The 12,242-nt window shown below is 52.5% G+C and overlaps 1 protein-coding gene across 1 annotated transcript; it reads left to right on the forward strand.

The window, feature by feature from the left end:
* Positions 1-8,952: 8,952 nt before the first annotated feature.
* On the forward strand, positions 8,953-11,955 carry NUP42L2 (nucleoporin 42 like 2; the record flags this gene model as incomplete). Its single annotated transcript, XM_040696598.2, has 6 exons — positions 8,953-9,139; positions 9,610-10,003; positions 10,404-10,498; positions 10,826-10,902; positions 11,094-11,180; positions 11,674-11,955. Coding segments are annotated over exons 1-6 (1,032 nt in total), but the record flags the coding sequence as incomplete, so codon positions are not given.
* Between the last annotated feature and the right edge of the window lie 287 nt (positions 11,956-12,242).

The raw sequence follows: 12,242 nt of genomic DNA on the forward strand, positions 1-12,242 counted from the left end.
TTGACACCTCTTGGATACAACCTTTCAAGCAACTGTAAGACCACCCCCCTCATTTATGTGGCTTGGTACACTTTAGTTGTCTAGTTCTCAAATCTTGGTGGGGGCATATATTAGTGATACCTATACTGAGCGGATGCTGTTAAGGTACGTATTTGGCCAAGGTGCTATAAAGCAGGGGTCAGACATTTTCCAAAGGAGATACTAGAGTTGGGTGGAGAGAATATTTGTTTGTTCTGGACCAGGTTCTCCTGTTGGTGTTTCACAATCACGTAACCTCTTATGCCTCTTACGACACCTCTTTATGGGAAATAAAACAATCATTCTAGGAGATAATTCCTGCAATTGGGTGTTTCTTCCACGCTTGAAGAAACCTACAGCCTTAGAACTTCCCTATGGATGCATGGATTCCTACCAGAAGGCCATAGCACGCTGGATGACGCCTTGTGTCACGGCCTTATGATTTTTGTTACCTGCGTTCCACATCATAACTTCACGTGAAGCACTGGGAGTTAAAGAGTGAACGCCCCACTTCCACGGACTGCCGATTTTCCGACTACCTGGCTCTGCGGAGAGCAGAACTACACAGCCCAGAGGACTTTGCGTTCAGAGGGGAAGATAAAGCCGGCAAGTCATGGCCCTCTTTCTCTCGCTGCCTGGCAGCGTGTGGGTGTGCTCCCCAGCCATTCCGTCTTCAGTTCAGAGAAAGGCCTTCGGTTTCGGACACTCTCCCGTTTTATTACATGGATTAGCCTCCATTCCAGTTATCGTGTATTATATTGTGTCATCTTGCATTCCGATGTCATATCTAGTAAATTCACTTTCCTCCGCGTGTCGTTGCCGCTGTTCTGTATTTAGGCCCAGCTCCCAGCTCCCTGCCCGTCCCCCTTTCCCTTTCCCTTTCCCTTTCCCTTTCCCTTTCCCTTTCCCTTTTTGGGCCGTTTTGTGGGCCTTTGTGGGCCTGCTGTTCCCCTGTCACGGACACAGGTAGACCCAGATAACTCCGTGACACCTTGCTGAAACAGCACCAGCAGAGACTAACTTTCCATACACGCTCTGTCTCTGATTCCTTTGGAGAGCAGCCAAAATCTCTTCTCAGTTTTGCTAATTCAGTGGCTGAGAAGGGAATCTGTTGGTGCTTGCTGAAACACCTTGCTGAAACAGCACCAGCACATCTGAAATGGGGGATGACAGAGTGCGGTAGGCACTCTGCGGGCTTCATAGAAACCAAGGATCCTCCGTTTTTGCATCCGGCGTCAATGGACCAGAAGCTTGCATATATTTTGCTACAGAAGAGGGTTGCTTGTACGGAACTTTTTTGGTGAGTGCTCGGTAGCTGAAGCAACGCATCTGTGTTCAGCTGACGTTGCCAGCGATCCAACCCACAAACAAAACACCGCCACGTTGGCTTGGAGATGCGTTTACTTCTTATTCACTGTGTTTTTCCAAGCAGGGCTGCTGGAGCAGTCCGGAGACTTGTTCCAATTACTCCAGTACTTCCCTTTCTTCGAAATAGCAGCACCTGCGAGTCGCTGGTCGTCCAGCGGCGCGGTCCGAGCAACGCATTGGAAGAATGATTGGGAGTTCGGTTTCCGAGAGCTCGCGGCTTAATCCTCCGGCAGCGGCAGCGGCAGCGGCAGCGGCAGCGGAGAGCGGCTGCGTGCGGGAGGAGCTCCCTCTGCTGCACGAGCAGGGGAAGCGACCCGGCGTGAAACAGCCGGGATTCGCTCCGCCCTCGTTCCTCCCTCTGACGCCGGCAGCAGTGGGAAGTCTGGAAACGTGAGCTGTTAACACGGAGATCAAGGAGAGCCCCGGAAAGCGTTGGAATTTGGTCTTCGCAGTTAGCGTTGCGGTAGCCGGGTGCTCTGCGCTTTGGCTGCGTGCAGCTGGAAGAGGCGAGGTAGCCTGACTCCGGCAGAAGGGGCGCTGCACTTCATCAGCTGAGCAGAGGTAAGCCTCAGGCAATCAAGCTCAGGGTGTGGACGCGAAGGAACGAGCGAAACGCAGATAGGTGAGGGACGGAGCTTTGGCAGACGTCTGCAGAGAGACGGCAAAGCGTAGAGTTGTAGGGTGCTGTCAGCAGAAGAACTTGCGGTTGTTTTGATCAGGAAAATGGAGAGTGAGATACAGGAATCTCATTCGCTGAGCCGTTCGGGACTGCTGCGTTTCGGTGTGCTGCTGTAGAGCAGCTTGGCAAGCAGAACTTCAGAGAGCAGCCAAAGTGATGGACAACTGGAAGCAAGGCTTTCTTGGGAGCAGAGGAGCGGAGAAATGAGCGGCGAAAGCAAAGTCTGTGTGATGGGATGGCTGTCCTGGTGGGCGTGTGCTCTCAGGAGAGGGGAGATGGGATTTTTAAAGCACCTGGGCTGGTAAGCCTGCATAGTGAAGTCCTTCCTCAGAGGTGTCTTAGGCAGCACATCTGCCCCCCGGGAAGCCCGATTAATCTCCTGCTAAGGTCTGTCCAGGCCAAAAGTAAAACGTGGGAAAGAAACTCCTCCCTGTAGGACGAGCAGCACAAGTCCTCAGAGACCAGAGACTCAGCACAAGCAGATCTGAGCCCAGAGCTTTGAGGCAAAACACAAGAGCAGCTCTTGCGAAGGGTGACAAGAGTGCAAAGCGGAGCGCTGAGAGCACCTGCCAGCTCTGCTGGGAAAGACTGAGGGCTCTGGCTGTGAACGGGACACCTCTCCCCATTCACTTGATTGAGGTAGATGAGCTCTCTAACTTTGCAAGCAAATGCACTCCTCCTCAGCTCTGAAACTCTCACACACAATTGCTTGGTTTCCCTGATAAGAACAGCCAAGCAGAAGAACAAAGAGTAGTTATCAGCAGCGCAGCCCAAGGCCGTATTCTTACAGCAGCAGCCACAGTGCTGTTGCAAGTTTTCAGTCTGTTCTGCACAAGAAGGCTAGGCACTCCTACCGCACGCTGTCATGCGACAGGCTGCTTGGTGGGGCTTCCCCTCCTGCAAGATGGTAAGAACAGCTCTTACGACAGCGGGAGAAGAGCAAGAACAGCAAGGCTGAAATGCCAACAGGCTGATGAACATTTTTTCCCCGTGTTACGCAGACTGCTTTGTCTTCTGTGCTCCCCTGCACAGGCAGGGAGTGGGATATGCTCCTACCAGATCACATGAGAGACTTGAGAACAAGTTTTGCATCTTGCATCTTCCAGCAGGAGGATCTGTTACGTTGCTAAATGCAGAGCAGTCAGCTGGAAAGCGAACTGATGGACTTAAAGCAGCTGTAGCAATCGTATCCTGATCCTGTAACGTTCTCCTGTATGAATCATTCAAGCAACACTGACGTGTGAGCGTGTGTAAAATCGTGTCACATCACTTTGAGGGGAGACTGGCGAGGTGCAGGTCTGACTTCAGATACTTCAGCCTTTCTGTCCAGCCAGTGCTGTTGCATTTATCTCAGCCTGACAGGCAGCAGCAGAAGTCGGGGCTCTGATGCATTTCTGCATTAAGGCACCCCTTGTTTGTCGTCACATGAGATGCTGATGTTGTAGCTTACTTCTGCAAGTGTGGGCTTCTCGCTGAGATGTAGGTTTCTCTTGGATTAGCTATGATGATGAAATAATGCCAAAGTCATATTAAACTGAAATAGTAGCAATTTGTAACTGATATATATGTATATGTATATATAAAAATAAAGCTTTAAGAATGCAGAACAAAGCCTGGCTCTGGATGACTGATGACACAGCGGTACTTGTTGCTTTATACCTAGGGCAGGAATGTCCTTCCAGTGTCTGTCCCACTAGTGTCCTTTCAAGACATGGGATTGAAACATGTCATGTGAATGTACGATAATTCTTGCAAAACAATTACCCTTAGCATTCAATCATCTTCCGTAATCACCGGTCAGCTTCTCCTGCCCGTTCTTCCCTACCTTTGCCCGTACTTCTCGAGCCCTACATAGGAAAGCCAGAGACACGAAAGCAAGAAAGAAACGGTCACAAACTGAGGGAGTCCTATAGAATAACTAAAAAGCACATGAGAACAGTGTGTATGTCTTCAAATCCGTTTGTAGGTGCGGGGCTGTAATTTGTAGCTATGCGTCCTAGATCATCCACTTAAAAGCCTGCATGTCTTGCAGTACGTGGGGGAGAGGAAGAGGAAATACACTGCATTTTACAGCATTCCCACCTCAAATGCCAGGCCACCTCCAGAAAGGATGCCGCAGAGCTGTAACGCTGCCTGTTGGCTGTCTAAAAGTTCCTCTGTGGAAGCAGCACTCCCAAATGGCAACTTAAGTATCTGGCACGGTGCACAAGGGCCAGAAGAGGGCTGAGTCCAATTCATGATGTTTTCTGTTTTACAGTCAAATTACTCAATCGCTTCAGCAGGTTTCCTGAGAAAATAACGTGGTTTTGATTAGACTGCCAGATCCTCTGTCTGTCACTCCTTCTGCCCCAGCCCCCTTTTTAAGCCCCTGTGGCCAATGTCCTCAAGTCTCAAAGACGATTCTACTGTAATAGCTGCAAGAAGAACTGGCAGCTGGATGAGGAGGGAGACCAACGTTAGTTTTGCAGCTGCAAGAAAAACAAGCAAAACTCAGCTGCTGTCAAGACGGCTGGCAGCTGGCTGGCTGACCAGCACCCACGTCAGTAGTTTGGCAGGCTTCTGCCCTACTGAGGTGTTGCAAAGGACACCAACCTATAGAAAACTGAATTTCATGAGCATGTTCCGCGGGTCAAAGCCGACTCGTCTTAAATGTAAAAGCAAAGTTCTGCCACTTCCCCATGTGCAGTTAACCCAAGTCTGAGGAGGAATACCAAAATACTCTGCTTGAAAGTTCAGAGAAAACAAAGAGCTGCAGCTCCCAGCTCCATGCTGCCTTGCTAACTTGCTGCTGCTGTCATACTTAGTTGACAGCGGTTAAATGATCCATAATCCAGCAGCTGTACAGATGGATCCCAAGCCCTATCCTTAAACTACTATACTGATGTTCCCTATTGCTAAACCAGCCTGCACTACAGCTGGGGCATTGCCCCCTGCATGGCTCCCAGCAGCTGTGCTGTGGGGCACAGCCTGCCTCCTGCTGGCTTCAGCTACAGCCCACTGAGGCCTGCAGGCCAGGAGCTGGGGGCCGGGGGCCAGGAAGGCCTTTACCGCAATACCGCTCTGATAACACGAAGACCGTGGACGACTGTGCTGATCCCTAGCAGGGAACTGCAGCTCTGCGCACCTTCCCCTCTCTGCATGTACGGTGGTTCCACAGAGGTTTGGGTCCTGGCTCACCAAACCCCGAGCTGCAATGCAATGGCGATGCTTGCCCTCATTCCCTCCTGCCACACTGCCTTCCAGGCTCCCATGTGAGGCTGCCTGCGTTGGCCAAGCTGGAAGCAACCAAACATTGCCTGCTGAGCTACCACAGCGTCGACAGAAGAACCACCTCTGCTCGCAATCAGTAAATGTTAGGGAGAACAGGGAGGCTGCCTTCCTGCAGGCCACCAAAGCTCACGTGGCAGAAACTGAGGCCGCGCTGCAGAACCGCGGCAGCTGCACAGGACAATGCTCCTGCCGTTCTGCACCCGGCTCCCTGGGTATCAATATGTGCTCGTGAAGGGCTGAGCACAAAGCAGCGAGAGTGGATTTTGCCCAACCACCTGAACCTGAAGCAGTAAGTTACATGTACATATATATGTGTCCAATCAATAACCGCTACAAATACATTATGAGAAGGAGTTGTGTGCAACCCAGAAGTGCACAGAAAGCATTCAGATACTACAGGAATTGAGACCCTAAAGCACCATGAAGAAATAAAAGGCAGAGTTTGCACATCCTTCTGCTTTTAGTACAGTTGTGATGATGAGGTGGGTTCTGTAATTTGAGCAAGGATTTCACAAGGGTCGTCCTTGCTGGGGCTTCTGACTCCTACCTACATGGACACACAGCCTTGAAGCCTTCCAGGAAAATCTACCGGATGTCCAAAGCATGTGAATACATAGCAGTGCAGATGTACCACTCCCTGCGCCTTTCGAGATATTCAAGGAGCTTTCTTAACTCTTGCGACGTTGGACTTCAACAATGTCACAATGCTGTTTGCTCCCTGCTTTATTTCTAGATACCAGAAGTGATGTGCTCTGATTGGTGCCCTGAAGAAACAGCACTGAATTCTTAATGGAAGGAAGACTTGGTGACTTCAAGGGAGTTTTTTCACAGAATTTAGATTGCAAGAAACACTTTCAGATGCCTAAAGAGAGGAGCAGTCGTCACGGTATTGTCCATCCCAGGAGGAGACGGTGTGAGCTGAGGGGGAAGATCCTGCTGAGTTCTTCAGAGGGAAGGGAGCTGCTGTAAGGCACTTCGGCGGGCTCCTCCACCCAACACAAGCATCACCTTTGTTCACTTTCACTCACAGCCTTCTCCTTTCAGGCGAATTAAAGGCAGAGGAGGAGGAAGACTTGCAGGCCCTCTGCAAAGCCTCCCCAAGCACCAGTGACTAGTGATGGTTTTCCCCATTTTCTTTCTGGAAGAAAAAAGAAAACAACAACAGAAACCCCTTCTCTCTACATTCCCTCCTCAGTTATGTGGCCCTACACGTTACCTGTGAAGTTTTTGCTCTCTCTCCAACCACAAGGAGAGACAGGCGTCCTAAGCCAGCACTGCGCTAGGTGTGGAGATGTGAGCACCGGCACTGCCAGTGACCTCCAGTGGGGATTTACTACTCAAATAGATCGCTTCTATTTGATTACATGGTTATGGCATCCTTATGTGCCATAACCATGGACTGTTCCACCAATTAAAAGCATGGGGGGGGGGGGGGGAGGAGGAACATAACCGTTGATCTGTGTGACACCCAAGAACTCAGCGGCCACAACAGAAGAACAGCTTCACTGGGGCTGCAACTGCCTTTTGACTTTTGGATTTCATCCCTGACTACACCACCACTGGAGGCAGAGAAGCTCTGGCTTAACACTGTATCCTCGACAAACTGAACATAGTACTTTAAGCTAGGTCCTGCATTGCTTTGAATTTGTCAGCTTCTTGACTTGTATAGAACTGGGCTACATACAGATGCATTTCTAACTGATTTGCCCGTCCTCAGCACCCGTATGATGTTCTCATTTGTTACCAGAACAGTCATAGGAGGCAAAATGTTACTCAGTGAGAAATGAGTAACAGGGTGGCTTGGTGTCTCTACCTTAGCAAATGCTGATTTTTCTTATGTTTTTAATACTACACAGCACCGTTCACAAAGCCGTTTGTATTGCTCAAGTGTCACGAGTTAGCAAGACGACACAGGGTTCTCGTGCAAGGAAGATTCCTTTATTGCTGTGTCTGCATCACCATCATCATCTTGTGCATCCGTGCTTATTCTTTCTGAAGAGTCAGCTGAGATTTTGGCTGAGATTTTAATCTGCTTGATCTGCTCCTTCAGTAGACTCTTTTGATCATCCTGATCTTCACTGGGTGCTTCTGGTACTGCCACGGGTTCATCACAGTTGATCAGTAGAGACAGTTCCTCCAGCATGCCGTCCTGTTTCATCTATCATCTTACCCACGGTATCTGGTCTTTCTGCTACCTGGGAGATGGCTGAAATGGAAGCATGGCATGGAGGTAATTTTTCTTGAAAGTTTTCAAGTGTAAGAATCAGTTCAAAAACCGGGGGTCTTCTCTGTAGGTCCTCGTATCTATCGAACGTTACTACCAGCGTACTGGTGCGTCTTTCTGGTGCTGCTCTCGTGAGCTTGCGCCATATGTCGGGTGTACTCCTCACTCTCTCGGGATCACGGTCCTGGCGTGGATCGTTAGGAACAAACACGGGGTCACACAACATCTCCACCACGGCGGTTTCTCTCACATACCGGATACCTTCGTCAACAGTATTCCACCTTTTCATCTCAGGCTCCAGATGGTCTTTGAAGGGGGATCTTTCCTTCTCCGCTGATGACACTCGTTCCCAGAGGGTGGCGACCCTGCTCTGACACCTACTAATCCCTCTGTCGACAGCTGAGTCTCTGGCAACGCCTCCTCGTTGGCGAGCTTCGTTACCGTCTAGAAGCACGCTACTGACCCCGTTGCCCCGACACCGAAGCAAGCGGGTGACAAGAGTTTTGTTTGGGTGTCTAATCTGCTCAACAGCCTGCTGCTGCTCAGGGGCCCATGTAAAACTATTCTTCTTCCGTGGGACCTGATGAAGTGGGCTGACAATGGGGCTAGAGTGTGTGATTGGGCATTCTCCAAAATTTGGGCCCGCTGCACCCAAAGAAGACTGTGTCTCTTTCTTACAAGTAGCAGCAGTGATTTTGTCGACCACATCCACTGGGATGTGACGACGCCCATCTTGCCGTTTTACTCCTAGGAACTGAATTCCCTGTGCAGGTCCTTTCACTCTGCTCTGCTTCGCTGAAGAGCAAAACCAGCATGCAGAAGCATTTGGAGTATTTGCTCTCCTTGCTTGAACACGTCCTCTGCTGTATCGCCCCACACAACAACGTCGTCAACGTACTGCAGGTGCTCGGGAGCACCGCCGTGCGTGTACCAGTGCCGCTTGGATCAACCCGGGGCAAACGGTTGGGCTGTGTTTCCAGGCCTGGGGCAAACGGTCCCAGGTGTACTGAACGCCCCTCCGGGTGAAAGCAAACTGCGGCCAAAGGAATGGAGAAGAAGGCGTGGGCAATGTCAGTGGTGGCGTATCGCTTGGCTGCTTTTGAGTCCGGGTCATCCTGGAGTTGTGACGTATGCGGCACAGCAGCACTCAGCGGGGGTGTGACTTCATGCAGGCCACGGCAGTGCACCGTCAGCCTCCGCTCTCCACTGGCTTTCCGCACGGGCCACATGGGGCTGTTCAAGGGCGAGTGAGTTTTCTTGCTCGCTGCCCGAGCGTCTTGTTGACAAGCCAACCCATGAGCGGGCTGCCAGGTATTTCCATCAGTGTTTGTAAGTGTTTCAGCCGCTGCGCGGCTCCCCTCGGTGAGGTCACGGCGGCCGTTGACGTCACAGAGGCGGATGACGACACGGCGGCGGTTGGCGGCCGTAGGCGGCGGTTGGCGACGGTAGGCGGCAGCAGTCGGTCGGCGGCACGCGTGCAGCCATGCCCATTTCCCAGGTCTTCCTGCAGGGTCGCTGCCACTTCGCCGACAGGTGCCGGAACGCGCAAGCCAGCGGCCGCTGGGGGCGCCCCTACCCAGGTACCGGGCGGCGGGGAGCCGGAGCAGGGAGCTGCCGCGTGGGGCTGCGCCGCGAAGGCGGCTGCGGGGGCTGCGGGGTGCGGCGGTCGGTCCCGAAGTGCCAGGCGTGGGACGGCGTGCCCGCGCCAACCTGCCGTCCGGAGGCGCCTCGGGGCTCCTCGGCCGCGCGGCACAGCCGCTGCCGCAGGCGCTGCCCGCCCGGACGGGACCCCCGTGTGCGCGTCCCGCCCGGGCGCCGCCGCTTCGGGCGGGGGCCGCGCTGTGCGGAGCGGCTGCCGTCGTGCGGGACGGCCGGCGGGCTGCTGTGGGCACGGGGACGCCGTGGCGGGGCTGCGCGGCGGGCTGCGCTTCAGACGTGCCCGGGGTGACTCGCTGGGAGAACGTTTTCTTTGCGACTTCTCGCTGGCTTCGTGGGCGTTGTGCGAATCGCGACCCGTCTGAGACGCTTTGCGTCCTTTCTTCTTCGTTAGCAGCTCCCGTCAGAGGAGCCAGACGAGGATGGGGTGCCGCTACCCGGAGATACGCAAACCATATCCGGCCGCGGGTGTTCCAGCACACGGCAGGAGGTGGAGGAGGAGGAGGAATGGGTGCTTCTACCCAGAGAAACACAAACCTTCTCCAGCCAGCCGTTTTCCAGCACACGGCAGGAGGAGGAGGAGGATCGGGCGCTCCCGCAGCCGTTACGCAGCCTCCTGTGTTTGCAAACAGCACATCGGGTGGCAGCGGTGATGGAGGAGGACTCTCTGGTGCCTCCGGTTTTGGACCAGCGGGCAACAACGGTGCGGTCCTCTCGCAGAACGCATTCTCTGCGTTAAGCAGTGCACAGCCTGCTGATGGCCAGAGAGATGGACAGCAGAGCCTTCTGTAAGTGATGCCCCTGTCCCCTGGAAAGCGCTTGCAATGGGCTGCTGAAGTGCTTACAGGCGTCCTGTGCTTAATGGCGAGGACGCGATCCGGAGGGTGGAAGCTGGGCCGTGTGGGGAGACCCATAGGAAGCCCTGGGGTTTGGTTTCTCTTCAAGACCTGATGTGATGTTGTTGCGGTTCAAGGATAAGGTGAAATGCTTAGTGGGACATCTGTGTGTCCAGCACAGTGACTGTCGTGTCTTTGACAGATAACGGAATAGTTCAGTTGTTGCCCCTGCGCAGCGCCCTATGGAATGAATTGGAATGGCTTTGTCTACTTGAGTTGGACTTTGCTTTTGGCAAAGTTTCTGCTTCTGACCGTGTGATTTCTTCTTTTGTTGTTCTGTTCTGTTTTCTAGTGACGTTATAGCGGAAGACATGGCAACGTGGGAATCTTCTGGACAGTGGATGTTTTCGTGTTACTCTCCTGAGACAGGCAAGCCTAATGTTCCAGGTAGGTAACCTGGTTGTTAGCGTTGCTGAGTGCTGCTACTGCTTAGAATGCATTTCTATACTTGTCCACACTGCTTTGCCTCGATGGGACCGTTTGCAAGGTGATGCCTTGCCTTGTGATGCAGCAGGTAGGGGCAGTGGGTGATGATGTTCCTTTGGTGTGTTGGCACCTTGGAAGTTCATCCGGGAGTCCTTTTTGTGTCTCCAAGTCGAAGCGGGTTCTCCCAGGTGGTGTAGCGAGGGCAGTTTCTTGTATAGCTCTAGAGGGCAATTTTGTCTTCTGGTTGTATTTCCTTTGGAGCATGTTTGATTGGTTGCCTCCCTGCAGGCTTTGGAGAGTTCTCGGCTGAGGAGGTGCGTCTGGAGTATTATAACTGCAGTGCAAACAACAACACTGGCTACTACGTAAGTATTTGAAACAACTGACCTTCTGTTGATCAAGTGGGGCAAAACCTGACGTGTCCAGCCTGGAATTGTCTTTCAGCTGGTCAGATCACTCTAGTTGCTCGTTTTTCAAAACCAACACAAAACAGAGCAAGACAAAAGCAAAACCAAACACCCTTAGTGAGAGCATGTTTGTGTTTTCCCATGCCTAGATCAACTCTGTCAATCAGTTAGTGCAGCAGTGGAGAAAGAGGCTGCAGGAGCTGAAGGCTTTAAATGGCTCGGGAAAAGCAGCGATGGTAAGTGTTGAGGAAAGGTAAAGCATTTGTGTTCCTGATGTTGCTTTTCCATAAGCCTGGAGTGAAGGTTTTCCTTAGGATTCACATTGAGACAGTGCTCATTAAGCTGCCTTGCTGTCACCAACATTGGTTTCAGTTGTAAAGGCTGTTAATGTAACCACGTCTAAGACGTGATAGCACAGCAGAACAGTTGAGGCCAACACTGAGTGATCAGGGAGATGGCGTAAGTCGATTGAGGTGGCGTCTGCATGAAGTGCATTGAAGTTGCAGTAGCGTGATTGGACCTCTTGCTCAGTTTGGTTGTGAAGGTGAGGAGGTGGGGTTCAGAGTTCAGCACAGCCGATGGTTGTGCAACAGACAGAGAGCAGGCTGAGAAGGGGATGAGAGCTGCATGAGGTTTTGGTCACTCCAATTCCTTTTTGCCCATCAGTCGTCAGATTGATGGTGCTAGGGTGTTTGACAGAGAATAGCCTGAGAGCATTTTGTGTTCCAGCAGAATGGCGGTGGAGGAGGAGGAGGAATGGGTGCTGCTACCCAGAGAAACACAAACCTTATCAGGCCAGCCATGTTCCAACACACGGCAGGAGGAGGAGCAGGAGCAGGAGGAGGAGGAATGGGTGCTTCTAGCCAGACAAACACCAACCTTATCCAGCCAGCCATGTTCCAGCACACGGCAGCAGGTGGAGGAGGAGCTGGAGGAGGAATGGGTACCACTACCCAGAGAAACAAAAACCTTATCAGGCCAGCCATGTTCCAGCACACGGCAGGAGGTGGAGGAGGAGGAGGAATGGGTGCTTCTACCCAGACAAACACCAACCTTACCCAGCCAGCCATGCTCCAGCACACGGCAGGAGCTGGAGGAGGAGGAGGAATGGGTGCTTCTACCCAGACAAACACAAACCTTACCCAGCCAGCCATGCTCCAGCACACGGCAGGAGCTGGAGGAGGAGGAGGAATGGGTGCTTCTACCCAGACAAACACAAACCTTATCCAGCCAGCCATGTTCCAGCACACGGCAGCAGGTGGAGGAGGCGCTGGAGGAGGAATGGGTACCACTACCCA

The sequence above is a fragment of the Gallus gallus genome, chromosome 2 (assembly GCF_016699485.2).
Source record: "Gallus gallus isolate bGalGal1 chromosome 2, bGalGal1.mat.broiler.GRCg7b, whole genome shotgun sequence".
NCBI lineage: Eukaryota > Metazoa > Chordata > Aves > Galliformes > Phasianidae > Gallus > Gallus gallus.